This window comes from Mesitornis unicolor, unplaced genomic scaffold (assembly GCF_000695765.1).
Source record: "Mesitornis unicolor isolate BGI_N332 unplaced genomic scaffold, ASM69576v1 scaffold2073, whole genome shotgun sequence".
In the NCBI taxonomy this organism is placed as follows: Eukaryota; Metazoa; Chordata; class Aves; order Mesitornithiformes; family Mesitornithidae; genus Mesitornis; species Mesitornis unicolor.
This window is the reverse complement of record NW_010176553.1, coordinates 22,700-42,597: the sequence shown is the minus strand read 5'-3', so window position 1 is coordinate 42,597 and position 19,898 is coordinate 22,700. Positions and strand designations below refer to the sequence as shown.

The 19,898-nt window shown below is 43.2% G+C and overlaps 1 protein-coding gene across 1 annotated transcript in view; it reads left to right on the top strand.

Annotated features, from left to right (window-relative positions):
• Positions 1 to 19,898, top strand: part of GALNS (galactosamine (N-acetyl)-6-sulfatase) — a 44,826-nt gene that overhangs the window by 9,898 nt on the left and 15,030 nt on the right. Inside the window, exons 6-11 of the mRNA XM_010181765.1 lie at positions 1,479 to 1,545; positions 1,659 to 1,786; positions 2,564 to 2,703; positions 3,926 to 4,029; positions 9,894 to 10,030; positions 12,347 to 12,449. Coding sequence (XP_010180067.1) covers positions 1,479 to 1,545; positions 1,659 to 1,786; positions 2,564 to 2,703; positions 3,926 to 4,029; positions 9,894 to 10,030; positions 12,347 to 12,449 — 679 coding nt within the window. The remainder of the gene's footprint in view (positions 1 to 1,478; positions 1,546 to 1,658; positions 1,787 to 2,563; positions 2,704 to 3,925; positions 4,030 to 9,893; positions 10,031 to 12,346; positions 12,450 to 19,898) is intronic.

Genomic DNA, 19,898 nt, shown 5'->3' with positions numbered 1-19,898 from the left:
TTCAGCAGTAAGCCAGTGCAGGAAAGATGCTTGTAAAAGGTCATGAAACACATAAACAGATGTCTCTTTTCTAAACCCAGTTGTATTTCTGGGCTCTAAAACACCCTGTACCAGGATCTCATCTCTTGCTTTGCCCTCATACTGTCAACAGGACTTTTCCTCTAGTCTGGGGATGGCAAATGTCCAGCCTTACAAGACCTAGGTGGTGATTTACACTGGAGCTAAGACAGAATCAAGGGAAAGCTGTGTGGGAAAACACCCAGGGCAGACAGAAACAGAAAGGTGCAGATTAACCATCAAGAGGTGTGTGAGTTTCACATCCAGGGAGGAAGCAAGGATAGTCCTTCCTGGAGGAAGAAGAGGTTTTGAAGGCAATGCTGGCAGCAAAAGGTACTCGAGCACTGTTACCTGGGCAGTGTCTGCTGTTTCTCAGTTGTGACTGTGACACTCTGGCTTTTCCAGTTAAAGCTGAGACAATACAGACCTATTTCTAGACCTAATTTTTCTCTGATGCCCCTCAGAGACTCAGCATGGTGGTTGACTGCTAAACTTTATTCTAAACTCCTAAATGGCTTTTTGTAGGATTTGTGCCTTCCTCATCTCTACCTTACCATCTAAATTTCAAGTTGAAGCTCATGAAATATGAATCTAGATGTTTGATTCTGAGGATTAATAAGGGTCTGAGTACCAAGGCCAACCTGCAGGTTGTGTGTAGGCCATCCAGAGATGTGACTGCTCTACAGTGCCTCCCTCCCAGCGATGTCTGCTTATCCCATTGCGCCCTAAAGGCTTCCTGTGATGATTTCACTCCACTACTTCTCTTGGAAGCTGGTTCCATTCTGTACTGAAAGACCTCTTTATTCCTCCTCTTCCTGTTTGTAATAACCTTTTGTCTGTTTGTGTAACACCATTCTGTGCTCCAAGTCTGCAGTCTGTGCCATTCTTGTTCATTCACTTTTGAGTCTGGTTTCATCTTATTCCCTTTGCTGTTATTCTCCTGAGGACTGCCCGCCCCCAGCACCTTTTTTTTGCTTAATTGCTGATAGAGACACTTCAAACACAGCATTTTCAAAGCAGTCCAAGTTCTGATTCCAGGATTGCTCTATCTCATTAGAAGTTGTTGTGTACTTCTGGAAATATTACTCACATATCAAACAGTTCTTTATTGAAGGAGTAGTGGCATGAGAGCTTTAAGCATACTACCCCTATTCTGATAGCTGAACAGTGAAAGGTCGATGGCTTAGGTTTGTCCAGAACTTGCAGTCATCATTAATTTGGATCTAGCTGTTTCACTGCTTTATCCCATACCTAAAAATATGGTGACATTCTTTTTAATATATGAAGGGAGTTTGCTGTGTAGCAACGGTGACCTGTATATCACCTACTTAATCAGTAAGTAAAGGTGGGGAAAAAGCCTTTTAATGTTGTGTATTCCTCAGGATTATTTTTTATGTCTGCCTGATTCATTTTATCTTAAGGTATTACGAAGATTTCAAGATTGATCTGAAGACAGGTGAAGCCAACTTGACTCAGATCTACCTGCAGGTACTGTCTATTTTAATACTGGTTTCTAAGCTGCAGTGACTTTATGCTTCTTTCTTGGGAGAGATTTAGATGGGGGATGATTCTGTTAAATTCATTTTTATTGTTGTTTACAGGAAGCTCTCGATTTTATTAGCAAGCAGCAGACCAGCCAGCAACCTTTCTTTTTATACTGGGCAATTGATGCTACCCACGCTCCTGTTTATGCCTCCAAACATTTCCTGGGCACTAGTCAGAGAGGACTGTAAGTCTTGTTTTTGTGAGTATTTGTTTTGTTGGGGTTTTTTAAATTAATACCTCATGCTGCAGAAACAGAAAACCTAAGCAATGTTTATTAGATCCAAGTATATAGATAATTTCTCACAAGTGTGTGTGAATACATTTGTTAGTGAGGACTTTGCTCGTATTGTTCTTTAATTATTTGGCTATAATCTGAACTGCAAATCATGTGACTAAAATGAGGAAGAAGGGGAGTCCAAGCTCCTTTGCCAGTTGTGTGAGTAATGAAGTGCTGTATGTGACACAGATGATTTTTTGGAAGGCTCTTCTATGATCAGTGCCTGTTTTAAAAGCCTATAAATCAGACCAGCAAGTAAGAGAGCATGCATGAAAAACACAATTTACAAGAGGCAAAGAGCTCTGTAGATATCATGAGCCTTGCTTCTGAGACTGCAGTTTCAAACCAGCTTTCACAAGCTGCTATTAGCTTCAAGTCTGTGATGAAGTGGCTTTGCCTGTATTTGAGAACTTTATAGCTAAATTTATATCAGTTGCTGGTCTCTGTCCAAGAGTGGCTCACATCTGACTCTTATAACCAGGAGAGGTTGCTCTTTACAGGTAGGAGACACAGGTTTTGCAGTGACAGTGGAAAACTCGATTACAGTACCTGGTACACAAGTATTTCTGCAGCACAGGTAGAAATTACGTCTACTAAAAGCATTTAGACGGATTGCAACGCATTCTGCTGTGTGACACCTCTTCTTTTGCTGCCCTGAATGTTTTGCATCTACTTTTGCCTCAGGTATGGGGATGCTGTGCAAGAAATCGATGATAGCGTTGGAAAAATCCTAAAACATCTTCAGAAGCTGGGTATCAGTGAGAACACTTTTGTGTTTTTCACCTCTGACAACGGGGCTGCTCTCATTTCAGCTCCTAAACAAGGTGAGTGTCAGCTGAGTAAACCTGGGTTGGGGTTGTGAAATCAAGGCTTAAATCTCCATATCTGGGGGGAAGAAGGGACCTGTACATGGGGTTTTCCTTTATGTATTTAGGAAAAGTCTCAAAATGAAGAGATTTTATGGTTAGTTAGCTTATATTCATTACTTCTGGTCGCTATTTGAGGAGATATCCTTGGCTAAATGGACTTTTGGCCTAACCCCATGCGGCTGCTCACCTGTGTGCATTTCCACTTTGTGCTCCACTGTCACGGGGTGAATATTTTAAAAACTTATTTAGGACCAGACACAATGACTTAGCAGGTTGTTTATTCTCCATCTGCCAAACATGTATTTGAGCGTTCTGAGTAATTACAGACAGTTCAAGATTGAAGTCCCTCCTTCTTTAGCTCTCATGAAAAATAGCCAGAAGAGAAACTATTTTTGTTATTTCCCGAGGTTTCTTTTGTTTATGTGATTGTTTCTCTCAAACAGAGTCATTGCAAATTGATTTTATAACCCACTCTCTTCTGTTTGGAGGCAGGCTGTCTCGTGGTTATTGGACCACAGAGCAGAGAGTATCCTGAGTTCTGATTTCAGCTGTGTTTGACTCTGTGTGACCTGGAATCAGTCACGACACCTCCTGTTTGTTCCTCTGCAAGCTTAGCTACAACACTGAGTTAAAAACCCAGACGTCCCTGCAATGCACTTGCTATATCTTAGAGTGAATATTCAAGGATTGCATGATTATTTTTCTCATTCTTGTATCTGCAGCTAATACTGCTCTGCTACTTAAACAGGATTAGGAAAATAGTACTATTTCTGCCAGGTCAGTGTCAGGTTTTCCTTTAGCTGCAAACAGCAATTAACATCCTTAAAGGGCAGGGAAATACCAGCAAAGTATTTTCTGTTTGTTTGGGGGTTTCTGATTTTATTTCCTTTGTTTTGTTGATAACGAGTCGTGTTTAACTGTCACTTTCTTCCTGTGCTGGAATGACACTAAAATTTCACCATAAAGGGATATTAAAAAAAAAACAACCCTACACAACAGACAAACAAAATAACAACAACAACAACTAAAACCCCAAAACAGCTCTGTACATGTTATTTGAAGAAGTATTCATGCAGAAATAAGAATTCATTTCAAATGAGCCTAAAAATTTCCTAGTGACAGTCTCCCTTTGATATTGGCATATTGTGGGTTTTTATGGCTTCTTTTCTCTCTCTAGGAGGAAGCAATGGGCCTTTTCTTTGTGGCAAACAAACCACCTTTGAGGGTGGCATGAGAGAGCCAGCTATTGCTTGGTGGCCCGGGCACATACCTGCAGGAGGGGTGAGTGTCTGCTTTGAACAATTCTGAAGTGGATGGAGTGGTTCTTGCTGGATTCAGTGGGCTTTGGATCAGACTTTTGATGTGTGGGTCCACATGCTTGTCTAAATAAGGGGCTGCTCCTAGAGAACGATGCCATTCCTCTTCATTACTGCAAATTTACATCTAGAGTCTATGATCAACACTTATTTGAGCACCGAGTGGTGTGGTCTTTTTGTCTTCCTGCACTGTTTAAACCCTTTACTCTTTTGGACCACAGTACTTCTAGTATTTGAACAAACAGGAGAATAAGGACCCATTGCTAATGCGTGTCCCAGCCTGGAGCAAGAGTGTGTTGTCCTCACACTGTGCCCTGAAGTTTCAAGTGATTTGACCCTCACACCTCTCGCTTTGGTGTTTGATAAAAGTTCTGCTCGGGGAGCTCTAGATACCAGCCTATTGCTCTTTCCTGCCTGTACACAAACTCAGATATGATCACTTCAAAATAATCCTCCAGTGGCACTACCAGCCTCTCTTGTCCCAGTTCTCATTAAAGAAAGATGCAATCAATTCTTCTGCAGGCAGAGTTCACAGTAAATAATACAGATTTCCTCCCCTCTGTGAGTATCTCTCATCCCTGAAGAAAGTGATACTTCATTAACTGGGCACTGTGCTTAAGACTGCAAACTATTCATAAATAAAACATTTTTCTAAGTTGCATTCCTTTTCAGTGGTTTAATTGAGTCGGGATAATGATAATTTATCGTTTACGTTTAGGAGGAAGCGATCAGCTTAGGTCTGCAGCTGAGGGCAGGAGGGTAGTTTGGTTTCCTAATTTTTAAAGAGTTCACCAAACCTACGAGGGAATGTTTTATTATTTTTTAATTTGAAATGAAAACAGTCTTTTTGTTGAAATTTAAACATTTCCATAAAGCCTTTACAAGCCAAGTACAACAGCCTTGGGCTAGCATATGAGTACATGAAGCTGAAGCTGACTGTTTTGTTTTCCGTGGCCAAACTGAATAATGTGCTAAAAGTAAACATGCATTATAAATAGGGACAAATAAATGCCAAATTAGAAAATTCTTTCCATTGTAGTAACTCTGAGGCTAATTAAGAACACGAGTGGAGAAATCATTGTGCCTGCTTACTTTCTAACTGTCACTGCCTGCTACCCCTCTCATAGTCCTTTCCATGTAGTGCAGCGGTGAAGCTTTTCAGCCTGATGTGAAGCATGGCTTCCTGCTCAGGGCCGCAGCTGAAGCTGCTGCTTGAATTTCTGTGAACGGTCAATTCTGCGCAGAGTAAATGTGCTTGCATAGGTGGGTGGACTGACTGACTGTGCTGTCATGAGCCCGTGCATGCTCAGCGGGCTGGGGACTGGCCCTAAGGCTTATTGGGCCAGGTATGCACCTGAAAATCCCCTCCTCTACCACTGCTGATACCAACCTTGACACTTAAGCACATCCTTAACTTTAAATCCTTCCTATCCTGGGCTCTGGTTCACAATTCTGCCTGCAAAATGCCCACACGTGCAGATTTTACACTCCCAAATGTCCTCTTGGGTACTTTGAGAAGTCTGTTCTGAGCTCTGTTCCCAAGGTGTGCTGCTTTGCTCTGAGTTAGACCCCACCATGTGATGCTACTGATAAGTAAATACGTGATAGCTACTTATATGTCTTTTCTGCTTGTATTCTTGCCATCGAGGCTCCAGCGCTGGTACCCACAGCAGCACTGACCCCAGGTGAGAGGTTTGGCATTGCTTCTGTGTCGTACAGCTTGCACAACCTTGGCATGTAGAGTGCCTGTAGTTACTGCTTCGTGATCCCCTCTTTCACTGATGTAGTAAGTGGAGATACATGTTTGCTAGTGCATTTTTGGCTTCCTTTCTGTATCTTGCAGAGTCTGTAGCTTCAACATCTTCTTGACTGCGAGTTTAAACGAGTCAGCCTAAGTCCTGTGTAGTCCAAGTAGCTGGAAAATGTGGGAAAACTGCTTCAAAGTCTGTCATTGCTCTTTCTTAAAAGAGTTGAAAGGCTTGGGAGCCCTGAACCAGGGTGAAAGCACAAATCTAAAGGGTCAACTCCTTCTTCCAGCACTGAGGTTGCTCCCAATGCACCGGTTGTTCCTGTGGATGTTTTGGGGAGCAGGCAAAGGGCCAGCGACCACTTCAGCTGCCGCAACTGCAGCCAGAAAAAGAGGGCTTGTGTCTTTGGCCAGAGAAATCCAGTTATTGGGTGGAAGGCTCATGCCACTGATGGGATCTGGCAGTTCATTAATAATCTTATGTGTGTGTGTATATATATATCTTGGGTTTTTTCCTTCTGGTAAAGAATACATCTGTTTCCTTAAAGAAAGGAGCACCTTTTAATTTAAACAAAAGCAGTTAGGTGTCAGGATTGCGAACACTTGGCAGGATATCGATGGAGGTTAGGATAATTGGTGCAGTTGGCTGATTTGCAGGTTTTTGGGGGAGACGGATGCCACAGGAGCGCGTGTTGCTCTTGGCATCAACACTGAGTTAATTCTGGTCCCCCATCAGGAATATTTATTCACACACAAACAGCCTTTCTGCAGTTTCCTCCTCGGCTACGTTTTCCAGGTGAATTCACAACAGATCAGCGTTTCAGCATTCCCCACATCACAGCTGCCTTCTGGAAGGATCCAGCTGGAGGAAAAAAAATCATAAAACCCTCACATTCTGTTGGTATTTGAATCCTCCTCCTCTCTTCCCTCACCCTCCTCCCCTTCCTCTCTCGTGCCTGCTTCCTGAAGGAGAAAAGAACATATCAACCCAAAGACAGCATTGCAACCTTTTCTTCGCTATCTCCCACGGGGCGCAAATTGAAATTGAATTAGACAGGGATATCAGGTCTGCTCGCTGTGATAACTGTAAAAGGATTTTATTTAAAAACACCCTGACATTTGTTCACCCAGTTTCAAATATTTAGCTTTCCTCCTTTCCATTCCTGGCGGGGGCGACTTTATTAATTGTCGCCTTTGATTCAGAGTTAAAGCTTGAAAGCGCTGATAACAGCAGTGGTGACTATTTCTTCTAGCGACGTGGCCCACAGCAAAAGGATTTCATTTTCTTAAAGACGTTATGTGTATACTGAGAGTTTATTAAAAAGAAGGGGGGGGAAAGGCGGGGGGAAAAATCCGTTCTTACGTGCGTAATACCGGCTGTTTCTCACTGATACGAGCAATATCTGATCTCACTGGTTTTTATATATTATTTATTTTCTCTGGGCTGTTGCCCTCTCTGGATTTTTCTTTTTCTTTTCTTTAAAAAAAGAAATAAATAAACGGGAAAGGCAACTAGAATGAAAGAGCACTGTTGACAGGAGAAAATGGTAATTTTTTTATTTTTCTCTGAAAACACTTCAAAGTTTTATATAAATATTAACCTTTTTTCCCCCCCCCCTTCTTCAATGTGGTGCTGCAGAGCACAGATAAATCCAAGTGGCTGTGGCATGGGCATTTAATTTCCTTAAGAAGTTTTCTCTGCTTCACGGAAAAATGTTGTCTGAGACCAGAAACGTAATTGGATGATTAAAGAGAGTCATCTACATCTGGTTATGGTTAATAAGGGCCGGGACGAGACGACCATGGTGGCCCCACAGGATTGTCACGAGGCAATGGATAAATTAGGCGATATTAGAGACAGGAGTCTCGGGTCAGCGATTGCCTCTTGCTGCCTGTTATCAAAAGATTGAGGCGAGGGAATGGAGCGATGAGAAGAAAAGCGACTTTTGGCTTTGCCTTATAAGTGGTGAAAGACCTAATGACAAAAAGCCTCAGACGCCGGTTTGCCCGCTCGCTCCTGATGTAGCCGTTGTCGGGGAGCCGGTGTGTGCCACATCTCCTCTTTCTTGGACTCCTAGCTCTGCATGTGGTGTTCTGCTGACCCCTGCTTGGGGTAAATCAGCCGCCAGGTGAGCCTGCGAGGGCTTGAGCATCTTTGGTGATGCTGGGCTTCTTTGGAGGTGCTGAGCATCTTTGTAGGGCCTGGGCATCTTTGGAGGTGCTGAGCATCTTTGGAGGTGCTGAGCATCTTTGGAGAGCCTGAGCATCTTTGGAGGTGCTGAACATCTTTGGAGATGCTGAGCACTTGTTATCCCCTTTGCCTTCAGCATTCCCAGTGGCTTATAGGCTCTGTAAGGTGTGAGCTGGTGCTTCAGTTTCTGGGGGCAGTTGAACATTTGTATCCTGTTTTTTTTAATGTCAGTCCTTTTCTGAGTGTGCATCTGAGACCAGAGAAGATCCCTGTCCTTTTCTTCATGTGTGCATCTGCTTTTTAGTGAAGGATTTGTGGGCTCATCTCTGTCACTGCCACAATGTCTTCCAGGCTGCCTTCTGCAGCTATGTCCATGAATTTAACCTCAGCTGCCCCAAACCTGCAAGGTTTATTGATTTTTGGGCAACTGATCCAGCAGCTTTCCCAGGCAAGTGTTTCCATGGTCAGGCTTCCTCTTGTGCTTGGAGCTTTGCACTTTGATTTCTTCTTCACAGTTGTGGGAGTGTTCTTGCATGCAGCTTTAATACTACATGTTCCTGCCAACACCTTTTGATGAATGAAAGCCATTAAAACTTGAAATGACTGTAATCAAGTAATGTGATATTGTAATGTTAAACTTGTAATCAGTCCCCTGCATGTTGCTTTCTACAGTTTCTTTTTTTAAAAAACTTGATAATTCTTCCTTTGTGTTCACTTTTTTTCAGCCCGGTCTCTTAATAAAAGGCTTCGTGTCGCAACAAAAATAGCTTTTTCCCTTCAGTTTTTTTTTCCTCTAGAGCCAGCATCTCACCAAAATTCATTTATCGCGTAATCATTTGTTGTCATATTTAAATAATTAACGCCAGGTTACAGACTGGGGGGCTGTTTGTGTGTAGAAAAAGGAGCTGGAGACAAAAAGGCTTTGATAGTCCCAGCATCGTAATGTTCACGCTGACATTCTGCTGCGAGGACTTGGATCGCAGTCAGAAAGTGGAGATGTGGGCTTGTATCAGATGGCTTCTTGTCTCTGAACAAGTGAGACGGTTGAAAAAGCTCTTTTCAGGTCGTATTTTGGGCTGCAAAGCAGCCTTGCTCTTGGTTTGTAGGTATCTGCTTCCATTCAGTGTGTTGCAGGCTAATTAAACATCCTATGGCAGATAACCATAGCATGGCACGAGCAGGGTGGGAGCGAGGATTCAGAAAGAATCAGAACAGACTTTTAAAATATAAATAATTAAGACCAGAGAGATAAGTGTGGCTTCCAATTAAGGAAGAAGGGAAAAAAAGCTTGCACATCTCCATTGGAGCCAAACCCAGATGTTTTTCTCCCTTATTAAAATATATAGTAAAAATACCGCAACTTTACAGTTCTTGAATTGTTGGAAATGGTTTGCAGATGAAGTCATCAGGCTCTTTTTGTTATTATCCATCTATCCCTCTGCTTTCTGGGAACTCTTTCAGGGTATTCTGGACTCCATAGATGACCTGGCGAGGGAACAAATCAAGGACTTTCTTTTTCTTGGTTGAAGTGCTGAGTTTTCAATCCACTAATGACTTGGAATTGGCTAAATTAAGTTGAACTCTGCGAAAACCTGCTCCTGTAAAGTGGATACAAAGGGAGAAGAAAGAGAGGAAACTGAAAGAATTATTCAGTGAAAATGAATCAAAATGCAAATGCTCCCTGGAAGTAGAGAACTGTGGATCATCTCTCTATTATTTCAATAGGGGGGTTGCTGGTGACTGCAGCACCACAGAGGGAGATGTTCCCAAAGGATGCTTAGCAGAGGAGAAGGATCAGGAACCGACACTTCTGCTTTGGTGGAAACCAACCTGGTTTGTGTCAGCTTTTGCTGAAGGTCTTTTGGCAAAGGCGTTTCTGTTGGTTTTTCAGGTCAGCCATCAGCTGGGGAACGTGATGGATCTCTTCAGCACCAGCCTGTCCCTGGCGGGACTGCAGCCTCCCGGTGACAGACAGATTGACGGCATCGACCTTTTACCTGCTGTCTTGCAGGGCAAGCTCATTGACAGGTCAGTTATGAGCCCCAGACTGAAGCGATGCCAAATTTTGAGGTTATTTCTTTAAAAAATCAAGTCTACAGAAATATTTTATAACCTGGATCGATGCAGCTTTGCTGCTGATCCTTGAGATGGGGTAGCACCAGAGCTTTATGCTGTGTGCTAATTCGCCGGCGGTGCAAGCTGAGGTGGGATTTCCTGACATGTGGCATGTTGCCATACAGCGGAGTCTGGGGACGGATGAAAATGTCAGGGGGTTAGCAGGGATCCCTGGAACAACATATGGCAATAGGGGAGATAAAAGCCTGAGAACTGGAGCCTGGGTAGGGGAAAATACATTATTTATTACTGGAAAAACATCCTAGAGTATGCTGGGTCCTTGCAGCCCCTGCTTGAGAGAGGCTGGGAGTGAAGGCTGCTGCAGATCATCTGGAAGGTCCCCCCCAGGGTCCTGCTTCTGCAGATGCTTGTGCAAGAATAAATTTGGGTTAAAGACCTGGATCTTTATGGGCATGGAGGAGCGCGGTCAGCTCTTGGGTACAGGCACTGAGGTCTGACAGCAAATATCCCTGGCTCCCCTGTTGGAAGGAGGTCAAGAGAGGTTTTGTAGTTGTGATTTTGACGGGGAATTTGGCAGCCTGGGAAAGCTGAATACAAACATATTCTTTGTGAAACAGCAAGGGAACACACGCATGGAAAACAGATTTGACGTAGATTCTGTGTTGGACATAAGGCTTTGTTCTGTAAAACAGCTTTTGTGTCCATTAATGCAAGAAGCATTTGTACAATATTACCTGAGAGCTGAGCCACTGGCATTGCATGTTCCTCAAACACAGCCTAGCCCATCTTTATTCCTGAAAATTGATAAAGCTTCTTATTTATCTTAAAAGAGAATTTCATTGCAGCCACCAACCCCTTGGAACTGATGCCAACAGTGGCCACTCAAGGTGCATCATGGCTTTTTTTCCTTCTTTTTTTTCCTTTTTTTTCTTCTTTTATTTTCCCCTAGACCTGACCAGGTCTCCGTTTCCGCAGCCTCCAAACACTTTCCAGGAGATGCAGTTGTTGTGTTCCTTTAAGATTAAAAAGGAAAAGATGAATGGGGAAAAAATGTATTGGTAATAGGAGAATTTTTTTTGTTAACGGGACTGGTTTGGATCAGGTTGTGCATTTGGGCAGATTTCCCAAGCCACCTTTGTTTCAGGTGTATTGAGGACGCAGGAGTGGGTACTGCTGGCAGCAATATCCCCTTTGTTCAGTTCCTGGTGACAAAGGAGAAATCCTCATTATTTGTGCAAGGAACCCGCAGGGGAGGCTACAATTTTAAAACAGAAGAGATCGAAGGCTGCTCTTGACACTCAGATGTGGAGATTTTAATCTTATCTTGCATTTAGGGACTGCTTTTTCAAGGTGGCATCACTGAATTGAGTAGATTTTGCCACGTGGCATCTCTGAATGAAGGACAAAGATGTTTGTACCCTATGGATAGAGATAAACGGCTCCAGCATCTTGCCCTGTCAGCAGCCTGAAACAACTGGAGAGAAGAGCTAAGTCTGATGTCCTTGTGCGATGAGCTGCACACCCAAATCAAACCTCTCTCCTTCAAATACTCTGTTTCAGTAAAATTTTGTAGTATTTTCTCAAAAAACAAGAGCTGTGTTATTGGGGAAACCAACAGGAGCATTGCTGGGATGCCCAGCATGTACATGGGTGCAGACCGAATGCTCTAAGTGCATTTCTCAAATGTATTTTTCATTAGGAAAACTGCCAGAAAAAAAGCAGTTTTCATGTTTAGGTGATGGTTTTTGGGGGGAAAAATGGACAAGAGTTAAAAATAAAGCATGTCTGGCTGCCAGGTTTTTCCGCATGGAGTTTTTCAGAGATAGCATCCAGAGCAGGCCAGCATCTGGTGTCCTCCCTGGCCACCCTGTTTGTGTGACATTAATGGCCCATAGCTTGGTGCTGCCGTAAAGAGGATCCTAAGCATCGTGTCCTCTGTGTATCCCGATTTCTGCCTCACTCACGCTCACACCACTTCTGAGACATTTGGTGTTTAAATCGCCACGCTCTGTAGGAAATAACAGGGTCTGGTGGTTCAAGGATTAACAATCACTGGCAGCCAAGCTGCATAATGCTTCATTCTTGCGCCGTGTGAGCTCTCGACTTGATGAACACTTTAAAAAATGTTAATTGAAAACCTTGCAGTAGAGACTATTAGGAGGCAGCCTGTTTCTGACTGATAGCCGAATCGGAAGTCAGACGCCATTAAAGTGTTTGTCTCCCTTATCAGCGGTGGCGTTTCTCATGCAGCTTTGCTCTCTTTCTCAGGCCCATATTCTATTATCGTGGCAACGAGATGATGGCGGTGAGAGTCGGGCTTTACAAAGCTCACTACTGGACCTGGAGCAACTCCTGGGAGGAGTACAGCAAGGTAATGGGACATCTGCACCTTGGTCTTATTTATTCTCCTGGGGAAAAATAACCCTTTAAAGGAAAGTTTTAAATGGGAAAGCATCACTAGATGCTCACAAGCCAACATGAGTTCACTGCCTCTTAGGAGCTACCAAATCTGCTGCAAAATCTAAGGGAGTTGGAGACAAGCAAAGGAAAATGAGCAAAGTCCAAGTTGCTCTGCCCCTTAATATTAAGCTTTTTTCCCCCGCCGAATTCTGAGCTTTCGTGTGTACCCTTACAAAGTTTGGAGCCTCGTGCCAATATGATCACAGATCTCACAATTTCTAGTACAGAAGACCCAGTGCCTGAACTATGTCGATGGAATAGGAATGGGTTTGGTGGTTGTTGCTTTTATTTTCTTAAAAGGGAAAAGGAACCGCACAGTGGAAAGAACAGCAGTTGCTGGAAACAGTAGAGTACATGTGTTTAATCTATTATCAGCACTTTTGCGAGCCCGTATCACAGTATAAGATGTTTTACATTTTATTTGCCAAATAGGCACAGCTTTTGTAATTTCCTGGCTGATCTTCTCACAATGGATGTTAAGCACTATTATTTTTCTTCTTTTGTATCTTCCTTGCCTCAGACTCGGGTACGAAACTCTGGGGCATTTATTTGAATGGCAGGTTCACACATGTGCCTTGCTGATTATACCTTTAGACATGAACTAAATGCATTATGGCACAGCTCTCAGCAATTTTGACAGCAGGTTGGTATTGGGGAAGGATTGTTTGTGTATTATTTTTTTCATGTCTTTTTCTTATTTATTTTAAACTTATGGTGGGTCCTCAAGGCATCACAGGTGCAGAAGTAAGTGCTGATGACATTTGTGGATGTAAAAGTGCAGGGTTTCTTTCATTGGGATGTCCTGGGGGTAGAAGAAAACGTCAGCTCCAAGGGAGTCATTTACATTCAGGGCTGTAAATACGTGTGTTTCTCTTTTAAAGGCTGTAATGCTACAGGAGTCAAAGTTTCTAGTTTACACAGAGTAAGAAGGAGAGGAAAGTTGGCTCCAGAAATGCATTGCACGCTCTGTCTCAGTGTTAATTCCACACAGCTAAAATGAGATAATGTATTTGTCTAGGTTAGTATGCGAGTAAAACCCATATATCACACGTGGCACAGCGCAGTGTGGAGGATTTTCCCTGTGTGAGAGCTTTATGTATGGGAGCTTTCATGCATGTATTTATGTAGGGGTATGCGTGGGCTCAGAGGCATGATAATGTCACACACAAATAATTATTCTCCATTGTAATACAAGCACATACACACATACACACCTAGCTGGGAAATAAATAAATATCTACATTGATCTCTATGTGTTTGTTCATGTCTGGGTATGTGTGTAGCCGTGATAATGGGGACCCGTTACTCCTTTCCAAGGCTCTCCTACTGTGAGCAATGGCAGTTGTGCAATTAAGGAATATTTATTTCTTTCCAAGTCTTTGTTTAACTACTGTCTGATAAAAGTCAGCAATTACAGTGTACATCAGAGAGATGATTAAAAATTCCCTTGCTTTCCTGCAGCTTGTATCACATGTGGTTGATGTGGGTAAAATTGGAGCGCGTTAGTGGACACACCAGCCATTAACAACATGCAGAGGAAGCTGAGGCTGAAATTTGTTCCAATTCTCCTCGTGTCCTCGAGCCATTAATTACAAGCCTTGCAAGTTTAAAAATAGGAATAAATCAGAATGCAAAACGGTTCCTCACTTCTGGGTCCTGTTTTAAGAGGTTTGTAATCTCACCTTGCAGTACAGCTGGCTCTTTCAGTCACTGGTGTTTTCAGCTGCATTGATATTGGACTGCAGTTACGCTGCCAGAGTCAAAATGCCAATTTGTTTGCTAATTTAATTTCAAAAAACGTGTTTAAATACATGCACGTGAGTGGCATTAGGAATTCTGACTGTCGGCAGGTTTGCTGTTCGATACGTTTGATTTGCCGTCCCAGTAGAAGTTCAGCAAATGATCTTTTCCGTAGGTCCTTACCTTATTGGGAACCCAATGCGATGATTGATTAAACTTTCAAATGAGAAACTTTCTACCAGAAGGTCCAAACCCAAGCCTGGAATAAATAGATATATCTGGTTGGCATGCCATCCGCTTGAAAGAGGTCTGGAGTTGGCCAGATGTGTCAAAACAGCTGTCTGCACTTCTTTCAGAGGTTTGTTTGATGGGTAGTTGAGTGTCTTCTTATTTGGACAGATACATCGTGTCTCCTTTCACTTTCAAAATTCCCTTGTTAGTTGACAGTGTGGGAAATCACCGATACAGAAAACTTGCACTGTTTTTAATCCACCCTCTGTGCATTTTTGTTTGACTTTCAGATGAGATTATACCATTAAAGCAACCAGAACCACGTTTTCATGTTGACACTGGAGAATGTGAAATTGGTGCATGTCCTGGGTCTGTTTAGGACTACCGAGCCTTTTTAGGATTAACGAGAAAGAATGTGTGCAGTTTTGGCCTCTAACCTGGAAAGCTCTGTGTTTGAATGCTGTATAAGTTAGTTAAGTAATAAAGTATGCATATACAAATAAAAATGTACCAGAGAGAGGCAGAAAGCAAAGCCTAGGAAAGCAGAACAGGGATGTGAACGCTTCCCTCCATATGGCACTTGGAATATTTACGCTGGAAGGATCCCATGCAAGCGGTACACAGGTTTACAGTCGTCTTCAACTCCCATGACGTTAACGTGTCCTTAGTGGTCTGCGTCCTCTGCCTTATGGCCTGGGCTTAAAATTCGTCACCTTTCACAAAGATGAAGTGTGCTGCTCTGTTCTTCCTATTTTTTTTCATTTCTTTCTTTGTTTTTTAACCCCCAAGCAATTTTTCCTTCTACACTGACTCCTCTCATAAATTCTTGTCGTCTTTCTCAGCGCTGGAGGATACCTTGATGCTGTCTTTTCTGCTGGCTTAGCTTGATTATTTAAGAACTTGCATTCTCAAATGTTTAAGATCTTGCAAGCATAAAGGGAAAACAAGTGAGGGCAAGCACTTTGTGGGATGTTTTTCCTGTAAATTGCTTATTTGGGTCTGTTTACCTGGTTTCCATCTCCTTTCATACACATAACTCGTAGTCTGACATCTGTGACATTCAAGAGGTGATAAATGGGACAGAGGCAGTTGAAAGGAACCTTTACTTGAAAAATGTGTTTACATTTTAAATAGTAGAAAAATTTTTAATCATTTGGTAGAGGGAGAGAAATCTTCTCCCTGCACAAGACGTGAGTCTCTATTGCTCTAGAACTGGTGAATGTCAGTGCATAAGCTCTTTTCCACCATCACTGACCACCTTTCTTCTTATAGCAAAAATCAGCAGTGATAAAAGCAGCCACATATATCGTGTGATGAATGAATATGTCGTAAGTATTAAGGATAAACCCTGGGAGGTCCCTCTCTTGTATGACTTAAGACACACAGGACTTTTACTGGAAATCTCCTGTAAAATGCTGTTCTTGTCCTCTCATCATCCATCTTTTTAGCCTGTAAGTCATGCTTGTTCATTGCCAAATTTGAACTGGATTGCACAGTAATGACAAGTAATGCATTTCTGTTTAATTGCTACCGGTGCCTACAGCCACGATGCAGAGTTTGCATTGCTATGAGTTATTTTGTGCACTGGATTGAAGGGAGAGGTGTGTTTCATCTTCCTTGTTTGGAAGGAGAGGTCTGAAAGGGGAAAAAATGAGTATTCTCTAAGGATTTATCTGAGTAGCCAGCAAGTCCTCCAGGAATTGCCTAATTCAATGCCATGTAGGAGTATGAGCTAGCAGGAGAAATGAAATTTCCTTCTCTCTGCCTGCCACAGAGGCTATCCAGCAGAGAAGAGTCCTTGTGCCCTCCAAGAGCAGTGATGCAAGAAGGGGAAAAAATAATTAAGGGGAAAAAAAATACGTGGAAAACACCCTTTGGTTCATTGGAGAGTGGCTGATAACATCAACCTTTCTGCTGGCAGCTTAGTATCTTGTTAGTAGTCTTCAGTGGTTTTTCATGAGGGCTCCTGTGTCTTTAAACGATCGGTGCTGGTGCCTGCCAGCAGACCCTATTGTTTTAATGGAAAATGCCAAAGGGGTTATTCCTACCGCAGTCTTTCTGATTGCCCTTCTCCTCAACGGGAAGGGATCGATAAAGCCTTTTCTGCGAGGGGGGATGTGAAGTCAAGTAGAACCTCACAAATAATGGCATTTGATTGGGGTCCTCTGAGCATATGAGCTCGCCATTGATCGCTTCTGCTTGAGAGCCGCTGGAGGCTTGCAGCTCTGCCCATCTTCTGGGGGCTCTTCCAGACAGTTAACACATTAGAAGCAATTTTTGTGCAACAGGGTTGAAGCTCAGCGCTCGCACTTTCAGGTGTCTGCTCCTTCAGAGCTCCACTTCGGGAGGTTTTGCTGGGAAAGTGAGAACGGCCGCTGTGGCAAACAGCAAGAAGCAACATCCCTGGCTTTCATTAACGGCTGCTTCTTTTCTTCTTCCAATATTAAACCGGTTTTGCCGCGCTGGGTTTCGTGTGGCGGAACGAGGAGCAGCGACCGGGAGACGGCCCCCGGGTTTGCTGCGCCGCAATGGAAATCTGCAGCCGCCGCTTGTCAGGTCGCAGGGATCTGGGCTCGCGCCAGGGCGACGCGTTGCCAGAGGGCTTACGTTAACTCGAGTGGTGATTCCATCGCTTGGCCGAGAGCCCAAACTGGCAACCGGCTCTATTTGTCTCATGTCTGTATTGACATAGCATCTGTGGTCCATTTGCTCTGGAAATTAAAGCATAAGCTGTGCAACCAATAGCTGCTAGGTCTCCTGAACGGGAAAACAAGCCAGGTTACACGCTCGCTGGGGAGAAGGGCTGAAAGACATGCTCGCTGAAAGGTTTACCTGATGTGCAGGAAATGCTTTGGGGTGTTTTGTTTTTCAATAAAAGCATTGCTGGGATTTCTCCTCCAGCAAACAGATCTGTGCAGTGGTGCAAAAACACTGCCTGTGTGAGGGACTGGCTGAGTTATTCCTGGTTGCCATCTGATGCTCTTTTATGGGCTCCATCTGAAGGCACCGAGCTGCTGTGCTCTAGATGGGATCTTCTGGTTTTCCCTCTGAAGGCACTGAGCTGCGGTGCTCTAGATGGGATCTTCTGGTTTGCCTTTCGTGCTCTTATAATTGAGGCGAAAAGCTCCACGAATTTGCTTAAACACAGGGAGCGACCTTTCTACTGTGCGTGATCAGTGTTACCTGTAAACATGCAAATTACCTTAAATAGCGTGCAGAGTGAAATATTAGACACGTGCCTTAACTGACTACTGATCCCCTGCATATTTTTATTTTAATTTTATTAATAACAATTTATTTGTTAGCCAAATAAATGGCTTTAAGGAAATAAGAGTCGATGAAGTCGTAGTTGATGTTGTTTTTGTTATCCTGGTGGGTAGAGCAGGCATAGCTCCCTCTTTGCTCTTCTCCCACATTACCTGAGTTTATTTTGCGGTGAAGTTGCCATCCTTTTGGCAGTGCCAGAGAGCTAAAGCTGCTCAGTGTAAATGAGGAGAGCTCCTCCGCAGCCCTGGAACGATGCGGGTTTTGCTCCAGCCGAGAACCTGGCACGTTTGCATTTATTGTATTGGAGTCCTTGGGGCGTGGTGGCAGCTCAGGCTTTTACAAGGAAAAAAACCACATTTTATTTAATGAAGAGCAAGAAATGAGCCAAAATGTTGACATGGCTTATAACTACCATCTACAAGAGAGTCCCCTGTTGTCCTGCAGTCTGCTTGGGGCAGCAGAGCTGGAGGGCAGCTCCTCCTCTCCCATCCAAGACAAACCCGAGGAGTTTTGGCATTTCCCTCCGCCACACGTAACTGAATTCGCACACTTTCCAAGCCACCAGAGGCGTTGTCCAGATGCTCCAGAGTGTGGATTGTCTCATCTTTAAATACCCCTCAAATCTCAGGCAGATTTAATTTACATTGGTTTTGCTCCAGAAAAGCAAAGCAATCCAGACTTGGGGATCCCAGTTCACTGCTGTAGCTGATTTTCCTCTTTCCATCCTGAGACCTGAAAATGCTTTGACTCACAAAATCCAATGCAGTAGTGTTGTGGATGATCAGTTAAATATTGTTTTGTCAAAGGATCCTCTGGCTGTACCTGTAGGGTATTACTTACCCTGGTGTAGGGCAATGCCTTCATCAGGGGTGTGAGGACATAGCTTTACATCTTCTTATTCTCATTTGTTGATGAACAAATAGAACATATTTTAAGCTGTCTCTGTAGGTTGAATATTGGCTGTCACGCAGTCCATAAAAATAATAATAGTCAATTTTATTTGCAGAGATAAAGTTGAAAAGCCTTAGAAATGCACAGGGTAGTTTCCACCATATTTTAAGAGAGTTATTTAACAACATTGTAAAACTGTATGCTTGATTTTGGAGGTTTTTTTGCTCATTTTCTTTTTTCCCCAGTAGGCTACTTTTGAAGAGAGCATTGAGTGCTTAGATTATGAAGACGGATAACTTTTGGCTAGTGGCTTGTGCAAGTTGTCACAGCCTTTTCTTTGCTGGGCCTCTTTGGGACATATCCTGGGCTGTGTTTTAGAGTCTCGGCTACAAGGATTTTACAGGAAACAAAAGCTAAAATGTAAACAGAGCAGCGTATAAACAAATACCCAAGAGACCAAAATCTTCCTTCAGACTAAAGCATTTGCAGCCCAGGAGCATTGTACCAATTAGCAGGATCTTAATTAAATTGCTTGTTTGATTTGCATCCAAATGATAATTTGGATGTTATGTAGGCTTTGATACCTTTTCATTAACTGCTCTTTCTGAAAGGAAAAGAAATCAATCTATTTTTCGCTGTGTGTTTCGGAGGCCTGTGGCGTCACAAGGTGGAAAGGTCAATCATTTTTGTATCCATTTAAAGTCCATTATTGGTAGGCCACTACAACCTATCAAGCAACTCTCTTATTTTTCCAGTCAGTGATTCAGGAATCTATAGCTGTGTGCAGATAAATGGGATTTCATGGGCTCCTAAACTTCTTGCTTTATTGAAAAGCAGAATATTAACTGCTCCACTGACCAGCTGTCCATTAAAAAACACAGGATATTTTTAGAAAATTGTTTGCCAATCAAATCCTCCCCACATCTGTAGAGAGGCTTTTCAGTTTGTTTGTTTTCTAAGCGAATGCTACAGCTGCTTTCCCACCTCCATTGAAATATTCCCATTTACCTTCTCGCCGTGTCTCGGGGCGTTGGGAGGTATTGTAAGGAGCGCAGCGTGTTAGCTGGAATTGTAAAACTCCGCTTTAACACGTCCATGTGGTGCTGGTCCTTGCTGGTCTGTGCAGCCCCCTGCTTTATTTTGCCGCTCTGGGAAATGAGTGTTTTGCATTTTTGGCTGTTCCCAGCCTCTGGGTGATTAGGGAGCTCCACACCTGGCTAATAACTGGCTG